Source organism: Seriola aureovittata, chromosome 13 (genome assembly GCF_021018895.1).
Source record: "Seriola aureovittata isolate HTS-2021-v1 ecotype China chromosome 13, ASM2101889v1, whole genome shotgun sequence".
Lineage (NCBI taxonomy): Eukaryota > Metazoa > Chordata > Actinopteri > Carangiformes > Carangidae > Seriola > Seriola aureovittata.
The window spans coordinates 10,723,505-10,743,620 of NC_079376.1; the positions used below are offsets into that span (position 1 = coordinate 10,723,505).

General features: G+C 41.4%; 2 protein-coding genes across 4 annotated transcripts; one reads left to right on the top strand and one right to left on the bottom strand.

Moving 5' to 3' along the window:
* The first annotated feature begins 281 nt into the window (after nucleotides 1-281).
* Nucleotides 282-4,324, top strand: fam98b (family with sequence similarity 98 member B). The gene is made up of 8 exons (XM_056393343.1): nucleotides 282-477; nucleotides 659-807; nucleotides 934-1,062; nucleotides 1,163-1,338; nucleotides 1,855-1,935; nucleotides 2,059-2,175; nucleotides 3,159-3,326; nucleotides 3,418-4,324. The coding sequence occupies exons 1-8, from the start codon at nucleotides 440-442 to the stop codon at nucleotides 3,706-3,708; spliced, it is 1,149 nt and encodes a 382-aa protein (XP_056249318.1). The 5' UTR covers nucleotides 282-439; the 3' UTR covers nucleotides 3,709-4,324.
* Nucleotides 4,325-4,443: 119 nt separating this feature from the next.
* ptpn21 (protein tyrosine phosphatase non-receptor type 21) lies at nucleotides 4,444-19,978 on the bottom strand. 3 transcript variants are annotated; one of them, XM_056393338.1, is made up of 20 exons: nucleotides 19,767-19,978; nucleotides 18,660-18,957; nucleotides 17,337-17,506; nucleotides 16,788-16,885; nucleotides 15,503-15,570; nucleotides 15,318-15,388; nucleotides 14,840-14,927; nucleotides 14,562-14,650; nucleotides 13,938-14,025; nucleotides 13,535-13,614; nucleotides 13,272-13,379; nucleotides 12,555-12,618; nucleotides 12,300-12,381; nucleotides 10,659-12,184; nucleotides 9,589-9,729; nucleotides 8,438-8,653; nucleotides 7,533-7,661; nucleotides 7,215-7,449; nucleotides 6,812-6,972; nucleotides 4,444-6,636 (listed from the first exon to the last, which is right to left on the bottom strand). In XM_056393338.1, exons 2-20 carry the CDS (start codon nucleotides 18,837-18,839, stop codon nucleotides 6,508-6,510), a joined length of 3,723 nt encoding a protein of 1,240 aa, XP_056249313.1. In that variant the 5' UTR covers nucleotides 18,840-18,957; nucleotides 19,767-19,978; the 3' UTR covers nucleotides 4,444-6,507. The 3 variants fall into 3 exon arrangements, with proteins under 3 accessions (XP_056249313.1, XP_056249315.1, XP_056249314.1); XM_056393340.1 differs by lacking the exon at nucleotides 13,272-13,379 and having other exon boundaries at nucleotides 12,555-12,615; nucleotides 19,767-19,977; XM_056393339.1 differs by lacking the exon at nucleotides 13,272-13,379 and having other exon boundaries at nucleotides 19,767-19,976.
* Nucleotides 19,979-20,116: the final 138 nt, after the last annotated feature.

Genomic DNA, 20,116 nt, shown 5'->3' on the forward strand with positions numbered 1-20,116 from the left:
GGTAATTTTTTTTAACAGAATTTTGTAAGTTAAGTATAGTTTGTAACTAAAATGTTGAGTTGTACTGCGTCACTTCCTACTTTAATTCTATGGATTTTCCAATAATTTAACATTAATTGTTTATAACTGTTCTTGTCGGTAAGTATTTTTTTAATTAAGTTTTAAATATTTGACGCAAAGTCTGACGTTTATTTGTACCTGTATGTATTTCCATATTTATTTTTCGCTTTGTACTGGCGCGGAAACAATGTTGTGGAACCTCAGTCTCGGAAGTCGCACGTTTCACTCCGGCTCTTATACGTCACCGGAACAGCATGGAGGCACGATGCAGCTGTAGAAATGAATGAGTGTAGATAGTGTTCGTGTTGACATGGTTTTAAATGCAACGTCGTAATGTTTTAAGTAGATAAACAGACTTAAAAGCCTGACGGACTCAACAATGGAGTGTGACATTTTGGACTCGTTGGAGCAGCTGGGGTAAGCTAATTCCCTGTTAGCATGTTACGTTAGCTATTTAGCTTTGCTTTTAACGTTACCTTCCACATCCGCCACGGTTTTATTTTCAGTCTGTGTGTGTTTATAAAGTATGGAGCCTGAGAATGCAGTAGCTAGTTGTGAACAATGCTTCTGTCTATTTGATGCTCGCATGACTCCTCAGCTATGACGGCCCTCTGCTGGATGAGAAGGCGCTGCTCGGAGCCGCAGAGGGAGGCCTGTCCTCGCAGGAGTATGTGGACCTGTGCAGGTGGCTGGCATCCAGGTTAAAGCCGCTGTGTGACCTGGAGGAAAGCATCACATCCGGTCCAGGTGAGCCACATGCATCCACACCCCCTCCTCTCCACGAAGAACAATAGTGTGGATGCTCCTGTCAGTATGTCTGATTTCACTCACACTGAACCTGTGTGTCTCTGCCTTCCTCCCTCTTCCCATCAGACGACATGGACAGCCTCCAGGTTGAGATGAGCGGCTTGTTGAAGGAGTTGCACTGTCCTTATGAAGAAGTTGTTTCAGGGATTCTCAAGGGCAGCGTGCAAAACACAAAAGATCATCTCAAGTGTGTCTGTATGTTATCAGCTATGCGTCCTCTTTCCAGTTGTTGTGCATCGGGGTCTCTGTGTGGTCAGAAAATAATTAAAGATTATGATTCTGTGTCTTTTTTAAGTGTTTCTCAGCTCTGAGCTCCAGGCGGCTCAGATTGTGGGGAGCAGGCAAGTCTCTGATAAACAGCAAGACAAGAAACCGGTGCATCAGGAGCTTCTAGCAATCTGTGAAACGCTGACGTTATCAGAGCCAAGAGGACCAGACGCAGCAGGAGTCTTCTCCCAAATACAATGCAAGGTGGGACCATACAGTGCTTCATAAAGTACATTTGTATCAGCACCACCAAAAGTCACCAGTGATAATGTTTGATTTAGCCTGCCGGGTGATGAGAGAGGATAAAAAAAGTGTATGTTCATTAATAATCATCTCGATATGTTTATAACTTAAGACAAGTAAGTGTGTGTTGATGTACAGGCTGTGAACACTCTGCTTTAAACATTATACTGTCGCAAAAATACTTTAAACCAAGGCTTAGGAGAAACAGATTTGTTTGGGGGGAAAGAACTCAACTTTCCTTTAATTCTCTGCTTAATAATTAAAAAAGCCAATACAACTGACTTGTAGTCATACATTGGATTGTACCATTAGACAGTTTTACGTAAGGGAGTCTGATCTATTTTGTGCCATTCGCCCTAATTTTGATGTTTTATAATGAATATCCCTTCCCTGGGAACACACGTGTTAACAGAAAGCACATGTATATTTTCTCTTCCTTTTGTATAGAATTAATACATTAAACCATGTTATTCACAGGTTGATAAAGTACTTAAAGATTTTCCAAAGGTCTCCATTGGAAGCCCAGTGCTCAAGAATTCTCTCACCAGCGAACAGTGGGTAAGTAGATCAAGGGTTGAAATGACCCATGTAACTTCTTATAGCTTTACATCAATGGCTGGTTGTGTTTTGTGTCATGCAATAACTTAGTTTTAATTTAAGTCACTTTCTTTGTCTCTGCAGGAGAAGTTGCACAATATCAACACAGTCCTGTCCTCGGAGTACGAGTGTCGGCGCAGGATGCTGATCAAACGGTTGGACGTCACGGTTCAGTCTTTCGGGTGGTCAGACCGAGCCAAGGCACGTTCACATGATAATCATTCATCAAACCAGGGACCTCTCACTAAACTGAGGGGCATGAGTTTAGGTTTACATCAGTAATGAAGGAACTGTGTGGGACGCACATACTGTCCATAGTTTAGTGCCTCAAAAGTAGTAGACAGATACGTACAAAGTTAAACAAAACTGTCATTTAATATTTTGTGGAAAAACCTTTGTACTCAATGCCTTAAGTTTTGGACATCAGACACTTTGTATCTTCCGTGGTGATGCTCTCCCAGGCCTTCACTGCAGCCTCCTTCAGCTCTTGCTCGCTGTGGGTTCTCTGCCTTTAGTTTGGTCTCGAGGAAGCGGAATGCAGCTCAGTCGGGTTGAGATCAGGTGATTAAGTCAGCCAGTTGAGGACGTTCCCATCTTTGCCCTAAGAAGCTCTGTGGTTGCTGCGGTCTTATGTTTAAGATCATCGTCCTGCAGAATGATGAAATGTTGTCCAATGAGTTTGGATGCATTTGGTTGAATCTGAACACACATAGTGCTCCTGGAGAGCATTTTTAACTTGCTGTGTCGTCAGTTAGTAAAGGGGTTTTTCTTCACAATGCAAATGATTTTCCATTGATCCACAAGACAACACTTTATGGCCACGCCTTTGTTCCTCACATTGACAGACAGCTCCTCAGTCTAAATGGCAACTCTGTCAGTGTTGTGTGAGCTCTTTTGTGCGTGAACTAATGTAGAAACAACTCATCTTTAAAAGAAACTTTTAGCAGCCACATGTCCATTTACTTTTGAACACTTGCAATTATGGCACTGAGTGTTAAACGGGCCATTTCTCCCACTCAGTTCTTTCTATACTGATGTAAAGATAATCAAATTAAAGCTGAGACTAGGAACTTTAATGTAGCATCCATTATTTGATTTCAAACTGAATGTGCTGAAGCATAGAGCCTGAAGAACAAAAAATGTGTTAACTGTCCAGGACTGTATATGTGTGTGGTTTTTCTCAGGTCAAGGTGGACAGCATGGCGAGGGCCTACCAGCCAAGGAGACACTCTCTGAGGCCACAGTCCACAGTGGACATGGCCAGGCTGCTGGCTGCCAGAGAAGACCTCTGCAACGTGGTGAAGACCAGTAGTGGCTCCAGCAGAGAGAAAACAGCTTGTGCTGTCAACAAGGTAAAGAACAAGTCTTCCTCTTTGCCCAGTAACTGCCTTTGATCTGACGTTTTCCTCTTACACAAGTATTCCTCTCCTCTCTCATCCACAGGTCCTGATGGGGAGAGTGCCAGACCGAGGAGGACGTCCCTCAGAGATAGAAGCCCCGCCCCCTGAGATGCCACCCTGGCAGAAAAGACAAGACGGTGGAGGTGGCTGGGGAGGCCGTGGTGGAAGAGGAGGAAGCTGGGGACATGGAGGAGGAGGAGGAGGAGGAGGAGGAGGTGGTGGTGATGGAGGTAGTTGGAGAGGAGGTGGATGGAACCAAGGAGGACATAGTGGACATGGAGGTTATGGTGGATATGGAGGACACGGAGGGAAGAGAGGACGGTACCAGTATTAATTTCTACTGATTTTCTTGTGTAGTGATCAATTCTGTTTTCTATATTTTCTATAGAAGAACACCTTTTTCTAAAATGATGGCAGACTTAGCAACATTCAGTGACAAATGTGACCCATCTGGATGATTTTACTTTTATTAGTGTTTTAATTTGCTTTTTTTTTTTTTTTTTTTTTAATATATATTCTCATCAGTGTTTTTTTATTGAAAATACCAGCCATAATATCTAGATCATATCATCTTGAATACTGAAAGGAGGGACAAACACACTACATATGCTTTCCCAACTTGAAATATGAACATTTTGAAAGCTTTTGCAAGTTAAGACGGATGTTGGGACAGACTGAAGGATGTGGAGTCAAAGTCTGCAAAAACACAGGGAGGTTCAGCTTCTGAACTTAACTGTAGTTCCACTGTGTGAACCTCAAGTGTGTACCCTCCCCCCCTGTCAGTTTTGACAGTCACTCTTTTTTTAACACATACAGTATTTCACTTTAGATTTCAAGCTATAAAACATAAGATCAAAAGTGATTTCCTCAAAGTCTGTACCAGCTTTATACATTGCGACTGTGATCCTTTTCAACCTCTGAATTTATTTAATAAAGACCAATTAAGTAAACTCCCTCTTACATTGATGTTTTAATCAGCTACAGAGATAATGCTGAAATGGAGACACACTGGCTAATTGACACCACAAGGTGGCATCATGGACTGATGTAAATGGAGAAATGCAGGAAGTGACAGTTATTTCCAAATATTTATTCTTGGCTGTAAAGATTTTCTACAATTGTGTATTTTTCCAATGGCATACCTTTTTTCAATAGATACAGTTTATACATAGTTTGTACAATAACCAATATTCATTAAAGCAGAATTTTACATTGTGTACATTATGAACAACATACCTGTACATGGACAAAAGAGTTACACCTTGGCCACAAAAATCACTTTTCAGTCACCAAACTAAGACTCAACCAGTATCTTAAAACCAAAAAACACAAAATCTCAAGCAAAAAAAAAAGTTGGGTGTTTAAAAAAAAAAAAAAAATCCAGTTAAGATATCTCACAATCACTTCAGATGTATTTTTCTCCAGTTATGTAAGATCACTGCCTATGCGTCTTTGACACCAAAAACTTGTCAACAAAAATAAGAAAAATTAGGGACAATCTCTTCACTTTGGCCACATTATAAATTAAGTTGGCGCTATGAATTGCAAATCTGCAGTTTATATATATATATAAAAAAAAAAAAAAACATTTCACTTCATGTAAACTCTGCAAGGGCTTGTAAGCATCGTTTCTGTACAGATTCACGTCATTCAATTCTACTTATAGCTGCAGCAGGAAATAGACACGTTCTGTGTCCGACTCCAGTCGACTCTTCATTAATAGTCAAGTGGCCGTTTGTAACAGCAGAGGGGAGATTTCTCACTGGAGTGAAAACAAGCGTGGCAGCCAGAATACTGAAACTGGAGATAGTCTGTCCCTCAGACTGTCTGCCTCACATTAATACTGAGCGTCACAGCCAGCAGGGGTGATGTAAAACCCAACACACTGCCTGCAACTGTTAGTTACATGGCCTCCTGTTTCTTTTAACAGTCTCTGTTTTGTGCATTTACATTAAAATGAAGGCTCATCTGTCATGACTTTAGGGATGTAAGCTGAATTCATGAATATTATAATTTGCAATCCTTGTGTTTTCTTGCAGGGATGTTTTTCAAATGTATCAAATGGGATTAATAACATATTACTACAATAAATGACACTGAATGAGAAAAATGTCTAAATTGCCTTCATATTATGCAAAAACAAACAAAAACATTTTTTCAACTAAACAATGCTGATATTTAAACACTATGTCTCAAAAATAGACTTTAAAGTATATCGCTCAAATACAGCACTCTGGTTGAAATCTTTAACAGTTCTCATGATAAAAAAGTAATGAAAAATAAATGAGTATAAAATGAATTTTCCAGTTTTACTCTCAACCCAAAAGACCTGCTGTGACTTTCTCTTCCCTCACATGTCAACAACAGATTTTTCAAACCCGTGCATTTCTACTTCCCATAAAACCAGTGTTTTACAAAGCCCAATCCATCATCTCCCACCCCTCTTTGTTTCAACAGGTGGTTTGTCATAGTTGAACACGTTTTGCGGGCAGTAAGGATTTTTCGGAACGACAGGAAAAGCACACTCTTGACTATTTTACATGCAGACACCTGAATTGAACTGCATTCTTCAACTCTTGGCTCCATAATCAAACCTTCATATGAAACTATTTCTCAGCTTTTGTTCACTTCATCACTATAGAAAAGTCCTTCATTATCAGAACCAATAGCAACTGCAATTCAAAACATACACATTTGAAAAGCGTCCTTTGTCAAATGAAAAGAAATCAATTGTTTTCAGTACACATCTATGATAAAGATTTTTCTTTTAATGCAGCTTAACATTGGTTCAATATGTACAGCAAAGTACTGTAAAAGTGCTGGGCTTTATTAAGCAATAATGTATGTAAAAAATAATATAATACTATTTAGAGGCAGGTTTTAAGTCTTTATGCTCCTTCATGTGATATTGCGTCTTTTTTTTTTTTTTTTTGTATATCCACAAATCTTTCCTTCAGCCTTGCCTGACTTAATACTTGGCCAAAAGAGGATCCACCACATTTTAATGCTACATTTAACAGATTTATGCAGCTACATCATCACAGTGCAGTTTGGCATAAACCTGGAGCAATTTCCACCCCTGAAATCATCTGTGATGACTGTGTATGTTGACGGGCTGGACATACGCCTGTGCTCAGATCAGCCTGGAGTTGCGGAGGTACTCAATGAGGACCTTGTAGATGAAATTGTACTGAGACAAAGTCTGAACCATCATCATCCGCTGAGTACGCAGCTTCCTTAGGATCTCTGGGACATCCAGTGGCTGAAACAGACAGACACCAAGCATGAGAGAGACAGCAGTGTTTCGTCTAAAAACAGAGATGGCATAGCATCCAAGAAAATATATACACTAGATGTAGTCATAACTTAAAACATAACATAAAAAAGCTTTACTACACTGGTTTTACGTGCTAATGTTGCTTTCGTGAGGAAGTTACCTCATTGTGCTCTAGACAGGCAATCATGATCTCAGATAGGATGACCACTCCAGTCCTTCCCACTCCGGCACTGCAGTGGACCAGTACAGGTAGGTTGGTGTTCTTTGGGTCACTGATGCTGTTTGTGTGTCTCCTCACAGACTGGATCTCCTCTAGGTAGGCTGGAAAAAGATGAGAATGGTCACTTGAGACCTAATTATGTAAACAAATACTATTTCTAACATGGAACTTTGGAAACCTAAATTTATTTTTAAACGGTTGAATATTATGCTAGCTCATCTTCACTGACTCTCTTTTCTTAACTTCATACAAAACTGATCAAATTTATGGCACAAATGAAATAAATGTTGCTATAAATTCAAACGTAACACAGTCATATAAAACTGATACTGATCCCACTCACTGAGGAAGCCTTTGAAGTCCTCAGGACAGCCGTGATCAGGCCAGTCTGTGTACTGCAGATGCCAGACAGTCCTCTCTTGGCCTGTCAGGAGGTGTTTGATCTTGAGTCCTGTGGTGGCGTAGCAGCCGGACTCGGTGCGGAACCGGGTGGTGATTTTGAAGCGCCCGTACGTCACCGTGTTGTGTCGTGAGCCAAGTCTTGGCCAATACCGGAAGCTCTTTTCTCGGCCACTCTCCTGGAGGGAGAGAAGGACATAGAAAGGTCAGTCCAGGCAGTGATGAGGGGAAAAAAGAGCATTGAGTATGAAATTTAACGCACCTCTTCAGCAGTGACCATGGCGATGATGGAGACGCCCTGCTCCCACACCATCTGCCAGAAGTCTTGACACGTGTTCGACATGGGACCCTGTGTTGCAATGTAGCTCCACTCCTGTCCTCCTACTATTATCTAATGGGAGAGGAAACATTGAAGTCATCAGTCATAAGATCTTATCAGTTATTACTTTTTTTAAAAACAGCCACAGCAGCAGAAAATGATGGAAGTCATTCTGAGGAAAGATTAGTAATTTTGTGTCACAATGAGGGAGTGAAATGTGACTAAGCTACAGTCATTCTCTTCCCACAAACCAAACACCCCTGTATGAGCAGCATGTTTGCTACTCATGAGCAGCTGTAATCCACAGAGGTGTCCTGCTGTCGGTTCATCAATGCGATGGATTCACTGTGCAAATGGTTAAAATCCTTTGCTAGTATTTTACTGAATGTCATTTATTCTGGTCATTCTGAATTATGCCTCAAGTATTGAATGTGTCAGCGCACTGCAGCTCACATTTATGATTGTAATTACTCTTAATGAGCGAATAAAAGCTTAAAGGGGAAGTTCACCATTTTTAGTTTACTCATCATGAGTAGTACTACTTAGCTGGTGAGGAGTTGTATTATGTCTTCTGGGAAGCTTTTTCTTAAGTCTGAGAAAATAATCCCTTTGTTGTCACAGTGATTTCATCAAGGTAATCTTATCTTGGGTTCGGAAACATAACAGTAAACCTACCGTAAAAGCTGAGTACGGCAGGTAACGTGGGAATTTACCAGGCAGGGTGACTGTAATGTTAACAATATCAAGTTGCATGAGGGGAAGTGTGTTTGTTAGCTTGATTGAGAACAAAATCATGTACATGTGGTTTGCAAAGAGACAGGTGTGTGATACATCTCAGCACAACTTACTCTAATATGTGATGCATTGATGTATCCTGTGTTGTTCTCTTTAGTGGGAACCAGCTCCACTCGGTTGCTGTCATAAGGCAGGACATCTTGGAAGCGGTTTTTGTCTCCGCTCTCTGGCAGCTGGGCGACGGTGTATTCCCCTCCTGGACGCTTTGGGATTTTCTCGTACTCTTTTAACAGCTCGCCCCTGTCCATGTGCTGTTCCAGCAATTTACACTGATGTACACAAAAAAGGAAACGGTAAATACATCAATGCCATGCACGACACAGTCCTGGGTCAGAAACAACTTTACCTCATTTTAACTTCCTTAGGCCAATCCGTTTAATTTTAGAAATACGCAAATAATGTGTTAAGATGTCCAGTAACATTCACTAATCTTGAATCAGCAGTGACACAGAATTACACAATCATTATGAGGAAGTCTGATACAAAATCAACAGCTTGTGTGTAGTTTTACTTTCTATTAGAAATTACTGTAAGAGCACATAGTTATCAGTACTATTCAGTAAATATGTTGCACCAGTCTTGCGTCAATAGCATTATCATAAATTCGGTCTGCAGTAGTGGAATTTTGTGCATGTGAATCAAGGAGCGTAGTAATAATGTCTTTGATTGACAATTCCTGTGTGCATGAGACATTAGGGAATTTATTGTATGCTTGCATTTAATTTTAGACCCAGTCACACCATGGTTAGCTATAGATGTAATTAATTTTAGAGTGTCTGGAATTTACTTTCACTTTGTCAAAGCAACAAGCATTAAGAGTTCAGTTGTTGTTGTTGTTGTTTTTTTGTTTTTTTTTCTGGCTTTTTGTGCCTTTATTGATAGTGCAGTAGAGAGAGACAGCAAATGGGAAGGCAGAGAGAGGGGGAATGACATGCAGCTAAGGGCTTGTCCGATGCGGGACTCGAACACTTTCTCCTTCATGTATCCTTCATAACAAGGTCTCGCCTTCATGGAGGTTACCAATAACAACAAAACAAGCAGCTCCTGGCACTGAGCATACTAAACAAGTCACCAACAATACACAAGCAACATGTAACAAATCTAACATTATCTCACACGTTACCAATGACTAAACTAAACAAACTTCTATCTTTTGAGGAGCAAATCACTAACAACTCCAAAACTTAACAAAACTCTGTCCTACCCTCTCGTCATTAGAGGCTCGTTCAGGCTCATCCTTCACCTCGTCGTGCATTGGTTGCCTGGACACTGACAGGCCGTTGAGCTTGGCCACCTTCAGAGGGCCCATCTTCTTCACTTCTGACCTAGCCCCTTTCTTCATGCCCTGGTATGACAAGAGAGTCGAGACAGAGAAAAGCGAGGATGAATGTGTGTGAACCTCACAGAGAGGGAGTAGGTAGATGAGGGGAGAGACAGCGCAGGTTCGCTGGGTGTTTTGCAGAATGTCACCTATCCGGTTTTTCCGAGGTAGACCAACTACATTCTCTCTCTGGAGATGTGTCAAAGTGAGTGTTTGCGTCAGTCAACGCTGTGCACTGAAACTACCTGAAATGCTTTCTACATGCATACTCCTGTTATCTTGGTATGAGGCACAGACATCTTATTACTGACAAAAAAACAAGTGTATACAAAGAACTGTTTTAGCAAACAAAACAAGTTACTGGGAGCAGTTACTTGCTTTTTGACACTGGCCTTTACAGACCAATATGAAGTTGGAGTGTGATTGAATGTTGTCAGCAGTAAATTACAGTAATAGTTACTTGACATGCTGAAAACATAAACTAATTAGCTGCTAAATTATCAATCTTGCTTTCACGTGCATTTAACGACAGACGTCTAGAAATCTTTAGAGAAACCAAATATAACAATATCTCCAACAATGTTAAGTGTTGCATAGTAGAGCTTTAATGATTAAAAGATTAGTTGAAAAAAATTGCTGGTTCCAGCTTCTCAAACATCTTCATTTGCTGCTTTTCTTTGTGAAATATGAAATGAAAATTTTTGACATTGACTTAACACTTAATTAAAACAATACTTGGCAAATTAACTGATAATGAAAATGATTGTAAATTACAGCCCTGGAGCTCAGACAGGGCATCTATTTTTTATTTTCTTATTTTCCATGTATCAGTTTTAAACTATTAAATTATGGTAATAATATAAACAACTACACAGATATATTAGCTGCTGTAGGTTGAAAAAAACATTAATAAGGGAGACTATTAATAGCAGGAGATTGGGAACAAGACTCACCGGAGGGGGCAAGCCTTCCACAGTTTTCTTCGCAGGCGGCACATCAGACACAGGCCTCTTCTTGAAGTCTGTTTTAGTCTTCTGCTTGGCTTGGCCACTCAGGTCTCCCTCTGAGACCGAGGGCATAATCCTGGGCTGTCGTAAATCTGACAGCATGTACAGAGGCTCACCCTCCTGGATCAGGGGGTGAACCTTGTACGTCAGGGAGCCGGTTATAGAGGGGTCAAGGGAGGAGCCTATGGGATATGCAGGAGGAGGCTCAATGGGAGTCTGCTGCTGAGGCGGTAGAGAAGAGAGAGATGTCAGACTGTGATGCTGCTGGGGTCCCTGCTCAGGAACAATGGCTGAGATTGCGTCCTGAGAAAGTGGAGTGTGACGTTCATTATCGTCCTCAAACTCCTCTTCTTCACCACTACTGTGAACCAGCATGGTGGCATCTGAGAGGGACTTTTTGTGTCCATACTGCACGTCCTTAATGTCGTCCCTGTCCTCTGTCTTTGTACGTTCCAAAAACACGTTGAGCTGTGAGCCCTGAGAGCGACCGCCACGCAAAACTGGAGGGGGCGTAGCAGTTTCAGCTGCTGAAGAAGACACAGTCCGCTCTTTGACCCTCATCCCCTCGAGACTATGAGCCAATCCGGCAATCTCAATGGAGTTACGCTTCTGAGCATGGTATGGGTGTCTGTGCGGGGGTCCGCTGAAAAGGGGCTCTGACACCTCCTGTAAAGAGTGAGCGACAGGCAGACTGTCCTCCTGGAAAGTCTGGACTGAGTGGTGCACACGCCTCGTGATGATCAGGTCTGGGTTGCTACTGCTGACATACAGGTGACGAGACAGGTCAGGTGTGCTGTTTGCAGGCCGAGGATGGGCGTATGGGTAGGGTGGAGGTGGTCGGTACACTTGTGTTCTCATGATGTTGGGGGCTGGATACTCTTGGGCTTGTTGTAACTGGACATTAGTGAGCTCAGGGACACTAACCGCCCCCACTACAGACCTCCTCTCTGTGGGATAGGGGTATGGAGAGGGGCTGTGGAAGCTGGAGCCCAGATGGAAAGGATAGTGGTGGTGTTGGGCTGCTCCGCCATGTTCCCCCCTGATCTCTGGCTGGCTGTAAACTAAAGGGTCTGGTCTGCTATAGGCGTAAGAGTTTCCAATGTTTAGGTTCCTCATCGAGTGGCTCTGCCGATGCTCTTGAGACAAAACCATCCCTCCTCCCACTCCCCGGTTCTTCTGACGCATCACTGTCTCATAATCAGGAGTTGCGCGGTAGGAGGGCGGGATGAGAGCGCTGTGACGATGCGAGGGGACGTAGTCCGGCCTGGTGATATCGCTGGTGATAGAGGGGTTGGAGGACATGGGTGACGGCTGAAGGTAGTGTTGAGGATTGGTTAGAGAGCTGGTGCTGTGGGCGCTGTAGACGCTGCCGTTGCGTAATCGCCCACCGCTGTTGTATTCCAGAGGAGAGCAGTCCAGGCTGGTCTGAGAGTGGTAGTAATAACCGTTCTGACTGTTCATGTACAAGTTGTCTGTGAAAGTGAGGACATATCAAGATAGGTATAGAATTCTAAAATACATAACAATTATATATTTGCATTTAGCTGAACAAAGAGCAGGCATCACAGTGCAAAACACAGTAGTTACCCTGTGATGATGTGTAAGGCTCTGTGAAATGGCCATTGTAGTGCATTTGCGGAGGGGGCATCATGTAGGCCTGAGGCTTTGGCTGTAAACCAACAAGAGAGGAATTCAGTTACTGCTCATACAATCCAAATACTGTTCCAGAATTAAATATAACCATGTTTTTTTCAACATACATCATGTGCTGCAATGCAAGCCAGAAAGTTACACAAGTATACAACATGTGAATACTGTGTTTTGAGCATACATGAACATTACCAGAGATATTCTAGTTGAGGATCTCCTTCTGACTGGGTTTACCACGGTGGGCTGCGCTTGGCTTCTGGGGAAAAGAAATGTGGGTCAAAAAAGTTGAGGTAACCCAATAACACTACTACTGATAATACTTTTTTCAAACTCTTACTTTGAGGAATATATATTTCTAAAACCCATTTGCCCTTTAACCTTGAGGGCACACACAGAGCAAGGTGAAAACCAGTGCACAAGTCCATCAAATTTAAAACTCAATGTACAACTCTCCTCTAGTGCACCATGCAAAATTTTTAATCCAGTGCACCAAGACTTCAGCGAGTACTTTCAATTTTGATTGATTTGCATTTAGCAAAACATCATTCTTTTTCTATCACTCAACAAGCACTGAGGCTTAGTAACCTGACCTATTGAAGGCAGATACCCAGTGAATAACAGGACTATGACAGACACTGAATTACAGATTGCATTTCTTAAATTTACCTAAAAGTTAAAAAAAAAATGTGGCTTCCTGTGGATTTGACAAAGCTTTAGACTATAACCTAAATATATAAATTCCTTTTATAAATTTCTAAAGCCACTGCATGCTTTCAAAGCCCAAGGGTCATTTCGGATACAGAGAGCCTGTTTGCTGTGGTTACTGTTTGCTCGGGCAATCACAAAGGGATGGGTGTTGGCACATGATTGATAGGCATACTGTAGGTGGTGGCTGACTGTGTTGCTCACCCCTTATTAGAAGGCAGAGAAGGACGAGAGAGCATTGGAAAGCGAGGAAAGGATAAAGTGAGAAGGGACTTCTGGGAGCCCTCAGAAGGCAGGGGGTCACACTCCTCTCTGAAGAGAGAGGAGGAGAGGAGGATAGAAATGAGGCAACGCCAGAGAGGAGACTCATGCATGAGATGACAAGGAACAAAGAGACAGGAACTAGGCTAGACGTGCTTAAAAAAAAAAAAAAAAATACTTAGGAAATGAGGAGGAAAAACACTTACAGGCTACTCTTGTTAATCTTATAAAACTTGAGTCTGGCCAGACACATCCGGCACACATATTTGGAGGTTTCCATGTCTTCCTACATATAAAAAAAAAAAATTAGATGGTGAGCAAATTGGAACAGATGTGGTTTTTGCTAAGTAACCTACAAATAAATGTGAATGCCTTCAAATGCTTCTACAGTGAGTTTCAGCTAATGGTATGTGACTTTATGACCCACTCATACCCAAACAACCCAAATTACAGCCACCCACACACACACAAACACACAGGTGCATTGTTAAATCTAGCTGATGGTAAGCTCCACCACAAAGGCCATTTCCAATTTTGCTAAATCCTCTAAGACATTGCAATGTCCCTTGAAATGGGGGGGGGGGAGGTGTAATGGCAGCAGGGACTTACAGTCTGGAACTGAACACTCTCCTCTCTGTTGGCCAGCTCCAGGGCAAAGAAGGACCTGTTGTGACTCATGTTGTTAATTTCATTCCACCTACACAGCCAATTAAAGCACAGCGGCAAAGAGAAAGAGAGGGGAAAAGAAAACAGATGATTTCATAGCGGTCGCAAAACCTCACTGCATTTTCTTAGTAGGACTGATGTACTGCTTTAACAATGCATAATAAAAGCAGTCATACAGTCAATGAAAAGGTATCTAGTACTCATGATGGTATGTAGATAGATACCGCTCAACCTAGGTCAGGAATGTTCACTTACTCACTGGACTGACAAATAATGCCCCCACAATCCTTATCAGCTAATACAGTCTACCTGACTCATTTCCTCTTGGGCCACATTCAGGTCTAGAGAGCATTAAAGGACATCACAGGAGACAACCTCATCCAAGAATAGCCATGAGCTGTACCACAAACCCCAATCTATACTGGCTGTCTGATTCAATGTAATTACTGCTCAGTCTAGCAAGTTAGCAGACAAAGCTTCTATTCAACGCTTCATATTGAGAAGTGGGTCATATTTCAGGACAGTTAGACAAGTGCAAAAGTCAAACAAACTCGTTTCTAGATTTACCTAAATAAAATAAGCGGCCTTCCATTTTTGTGCTTGACAAAGATGCCGTCAAGGCAGGATCCAAGGGTAACATCTGTGCCTGTGCTGTCCTGTTTGGATAAGAGGAAAGGAAGAAGACATTCAGAACAGTCTTTTAGGTGAAAGAATCCAGAACGCTTTTTTAACCCAATAGTTATAATAGATCAAGCTGTGCAGTAGTAGCAATAGTTTGCAGCTTCACACTTCTCTGAGTTCTGGGCTGTTGTCCAGGGATTGCAGGATGGATCTTATAGGCCTACCTTGGCTTGATAGCTTTCCTGGCCGTAGCCCTCCATTTTCTCCACCTCCTGCATGTACAACATCTCTGCCTCTGGTGCTGACAAACCCCTGAAAAGGACAAAAATGGCAAGAAAAATATGAAGAAACAATGGCCAACACCCATTGAACCCATTGACACAGACAAGCAAAGCAATGCAAAAATAAAAAACAAAAGTGTATACATAAAATGAGGGTAAATAGTATAAGACCAGCTTCATTTTTCGGCTTTTCAGCCTGTCCTTATGTAAATCACAGGAGATGGGTTATATACTGTATAGACTGAGTGAGACTAAGTGGATCCAGATGACGACAGATAATCTGTTTACAGTGATTTTCATCTGTCTGGGCAGAATGCCTAGAAAGATGCAAAAGCACCGTTTGCCTGTGCAACATGTGAAACTATTTATCTGTTGATCCATGCAGAGAGCAGCCAGGTGGATGCTTTAAAAACCTGCTCACCTGAAGGACTGATAAAGCAGAGCCACTTTTTGAGTAGCCTCTTCCAGCACTCGCTCATCCTGAATCCAATCCTGCAGAGACGCAGTCAGGATTGATGCAATGTTGGTATTAAACACAGATGAACACAGGACATCTGAAATACTTTTCATTTCACGTGTTGAGCACTCAAAAATCAAAATACTTACAATAGGGAACAGCACAAATTTCTGGAGGAACTCCTGGGAATCATATCGATTGAAGTCTCCAAAGTCAGCTGTGAGCATAGAGAAAGATGTACTAAATGAGTAAATACAGCATGACATACCTCACGTGACACTGCTCTCTGAATAAATCCTATTACATGTCCTTTTCTGCATTTAGAACAAGGCAAAATAGACATTCAAGAATTTCAGAATGGAGTAATGCCTTTTGGAAAACTGGAGTGTGTGATGACTAAATGGACTAATTTTAGGAGAGGAGGGGCCCGTTTGTTATGGAAGGGAATTGCTTCAGTGTCTGACAACGCAGAGGTCCAAAACTGTTACTGCTTCAGGCTGCAACATTCACAGCTATCTTGAGTATCCCAGGCATCAGCAATGCTCAAAAGCTACAACAACCCTTCACTCCAAAATATCCTGGTCAGAGACACAAAATAGGAACTGCACAACTTTATTTAAAGCACTAATTCCAAGTTTGCAAGACAGCTTAAGGGCACTTGCAAGAAGTTTCATGGGGCTTTTCTTTGAGGCACATATTGCAGGCTGATCAGTCATCTGAACATGGCTGCAACAGTAAGTGATCTCAGCTGCTCTGCTATGCTAACACCCAGGCCAGTAAGTTGCACTGCCTGATATAACTTTGCCAACAGTGTTTGAGATTCTTCTGGCTGGGCAAAAGTAGGAGGATGTGTCAGGGCTGAAGATCATGCAGGGGGTGTTTACTCACTCACGCACGCACGCACGCACGCACGCACGCACGCACTCACGCACACACACCTGGCTAATTTAATAGGCTGGTTTAGGTTTGATGGTGCTTGTTAAAACAAGACATAGGGTATAATAAAATAATATGGTTCACAACAATGTTTTATAAAATTCCAACCTTAAGTCCAGTTTCATTAGCTGTGGTTTGAAAAGAAACCTTTTTCTCTTGCTCTGATAAAGATTAAAAAGTTATCTGCCTAGAAATGAACAAGCGTACTGCAGTTTACTAACAGTCCTGTAACAATCTTGCACAATCATGTCCAGAAATCACTGAAAAATAATTCTTATGTTCCGCATCCCCGCAATTTTTGTAGATGCGAGGGGAGGTTTCCTGTTTAAGCGGGTGTTGCCCTATATCATTATTTATGGACAATTGCTCCGTAATTGCACCAGTAATTGCTTTGCCTGGGCTGCTTGTAGTCACTGCAGAGCGATTTATACCAAGAAACACCACTCTTGTCCAACTGTGGTTTGTGTCATAAGGCAAATATTATACGTTCATATTTACCTTGCACTGCCAGGCTAGCTAAACGTACAGCTTGTTCTAGTGAGCATGAGATCCTGCCCTCCAGAACGTCCTTCTTCAGCTGTAGATAATACTGATATCTGTTGGGAAAGAGAGGGTTACTTAAAAGTAGGGACCAGGCAAGCAGCCAACAACCAAATATGATAACATCATTCAGGTATCCAGAAACAGCTATAACAGAGAAAAACTGTACTGCAATACCAAAATACCTTATGGCCCATTTAAAATATTATACTTTACGCCTCTCTGCCTGGTTACTAGAGATGCACAGGTAAGAAACTATCATTATAGACTGGCATCCGCTACTTTGGGTGCAACTGTGCATCTGAGTTGCTTCATCAACTTCTTGCCTTGAAGACCACCTTGCTTGACCAGAGTTTATTTAGAGAAAAAAATAAACACCTGATGTGGTTGCACTAAAATTTGCTTGGCATTCAGTTCATACCTAAAATCTGTAACTTTCTGACTGATATTCTTGTAATACATTTAGTGGCTTAGAGAAGACATCTAGTGTCACTGATGGAACATCACCTTGTGATCTCCTGTTGCAGTTGGGTGACACTGGGTATGTAAAACACGACTCCAAAGTAAACGGTGGGCTCCAGCCCATACTTGTCCAGCTGCTTTTTCAGCGGCTTCTCCAAGTCAATCCATCTCTGCTGGTTCTGCTTGTTGAAGTACCACAGACTGAAGTATGTTATCTAACAAACAAAGAAAGCAAGCAAGACACATTACACCTCAACTATGCTGTGATCAAGGACATTCTAGGGCAACTTGTAAGTCTATCAAACTAATTTGGGTTTAGCTATTTGTGGTAAACTAGAAGCAATGCCTACCAAAATTTACATTACATATTAGAATGACATTATGAGACTGCTGGAGACCAATATCATACATTTATCCTATTTAGTCACTTATTTTAGGTGAATTAGTCTGCTGTTCTTCTCTTAATCATACATATAATATTCAAAACATACGTAGACCTGAAAATTCAACCACTGCAAACTTCTCTAGATTATCAGGCTGATGGCACTCATTGTTCAGTCTTGTGACTGTCTGAACATCTCATAATGAGCACTGGTATGATAAGAAACAGCTGGGCTTGCTGTTCATGAAGGACAATTCAGCTGAAAGAGATGTATTGTAATTTGCAACCACTCTCAAACCAATACTAGAAATAAGTTACACTAGATAACATCAATTGGCAGCTCTGAGTAAACACTGTGTAAACATTAATCAAATGTGTGTGGTTTTTTAAATAATAATGAGAAATATTAATCACTCAGAGCAGAGAAAGTAACAACACCGGAAATGTGATGGCATCTAATTTCTTTGGATTGAATTTGCCTACAGTCCAATGTAAACAAAATTGTGGTCCTCATTAAATTAAATCTCACTCCTGAATCAATTACAGAACCTGCTTAATCTTTCAATCATAGACTGACATCTGAGAGAACCATGATTGCACAGGTGGAGGTGGTGTTACCGTGCAACCACAGTGACCAGATGCAGATACCCATGATAACCATGCTCTGTCAAAGCCAGCACTTACGTTTGAAGGAACATTTAAGAATCATATGTGCTTATCTGTATGATCAGTTGGTTACATAAATGTAATTACATAAAAATGTAGATTATGTGATTAAGAAAATCATTCCATGGCATAGGCAGGAAAGAGATCATGAGAGGTTACATTAAATAAGTAAACAATGAAAAACTAGTTATCTTAGTTTCTGTTGTTTTGTTCACTAATTCCAACCTTAACAAAAACACTTTCTTGCTGACATGGTGAGTCTGCAAAAGTCTATAAGAGAGAACAATCAGCACTTGTATTTGCAGAAAAGACATACATACCTCTCTTAACTCAAGTCTCTGGGCAACTGCCTCCAAACATTCCTGCCCGGTGCTCTCCACTGAAAGTGTAAACTCAACAAACTCTCCATTGAGCTGCTGAATCCGAGTGACAAGACAGCTCTTGCTTGAAACAGTATACCTTCTAGTCCTTTTGAGTTTTAAGCCAAATGGTAAGGGCATGTTTTACACTTCCTCAGGAGGGAGGTCTTCACTTAAGTCCTGAGAGATTATCCTCCTGGCTGTCCTCAAAACTTTTGTGACCCTTACAAGTCATGAGGTTTGTTATCAACAGACTGATCTGAAAAACAAAACAATAAACGTTTCAGAACATGTCCAAACTACTATAATACACAACAAAGACTAACACGAAATAAAAGGGGATGCAAAATGGGGTGAATCACAACTTTAGTGGCCATACCCATCACTGACGCATATAACATATAATACTCACACTTGGTCTGTCACCCCGCAACGGATGCCTGACTAGAAAAACACACGACCTATCGTAAAGTAATCCTCTTAAATGCTGCATTTTGTTTTACCCCCCTAACTAGGCTATTTGCTAGCAGAGGGATTTCATTAACGTTACCATTTATCCAACAGTCAGTTCTTTAAGTTAACACAATTTAAAACAAATCTGTGGACTTAAAGTAATTTTCAGCAGGCTGCCTGGCCTGAGAAAATTAACAGTGGCTATAACAAGGTTTGCTTGCCATTTTTCAAAGCTTGTAGTTAGATTAATCCCCTTCCGGTAAATAGCCAGATCCAAACACTGAAATAAGCGACCTTATTCAATACGCAGCAAGCTACAAGCAAAATTCCCTGCTTCTTTCCAGCGCAACCATGCATCCACCATATTACATATTATTCAACTCAGCAACCTATCTTACTAAAACACAGTGTTCATAGAAGGTGTGCCAAATGTTTGAGACTTTCCAAACTAACTCGTTACTTTTCATAATGAGTTTAATAACTTTGTAACATTAACCATTAATAACAACTTAATTTAGCTTTAACGCTAGCGTGCTAACATGTTCCAGCAAATAGACGACACCCTTGGGAAGCTGACGTCGCCGGTAAACATTTTGGCCAAAATCGTAACGTTACCGTTAGCCATCAGATGCAAATTAGTTGACCATCTAGGATTCAGTCTTTTGGGATTCCGCCATCAAGTTCAACAGATTCCTACTTGATGATGTTTATCGCAATTACAGACAACTGATTTGTCTGCAGTTAGTTTCTGGATCAAAACTACCGTTGCACCCCATGCCTCTTGGTCCGACAGTTCACTCAAGTTCCAAGCGTGTTTCGCTTCCTGGGATTGGAAGAGCAACAAGTGTATTCCGTCTACATCCGCGGTCCTATAGCTTTGGCATTGGTGTTTCTGCAGTTAATTCATTCCCGAACTACCATGGAATGTACTTCAACTCTACGATATATAAATACAAACTATGTAG

Excerpts from the sequence above, each read along its gene's own strand:
- fam98b (XM_056393343.1), top strand. The coding sequence starts at position 440 with ATGGAGTGTGACATTTTGGACTCGTTGGAGCAGCTGGG. Across the intron at positions 478-658 it reads GACTCGTTGGAGCAGCTGGG|CTATGACGGCCCTCTGCTGG; the intron begins GTAAGCTAATTC and ends ATGACTCCTCAG. Across the intron at positions 3,327-3,417 it reads CAGCTTGTGCTGTCAACAAG|GTCCTGATGGGGAGAGTGCC; the intron begins GTAAAGAACAAG and ends TCTCATCCACAG.
- ptpn21 (XM_056393338.1), bottom strand. The coding sequence starts at position 18,839 with ATGCCCTTACCATTTGGCTTAAAACTCAAAAGGACTAGAAGGTATACT. Across the intron at positions 15,389-15,502 it reads AATTTGTGCTGTTCCCTATT|GATTGGATTCAGGATGAGCG; the intron begins GTAAGTATTTTG and ends GCGTCTCTGCAG. Across the intron at positions 13,380-13,534 it reads AAGATTAACAAGAGTAGCCT|AGAGGAGTGTGACCCCCTGC; the intron begins GTAAGTGTTTTT and ends CTCTCTCTTCAG.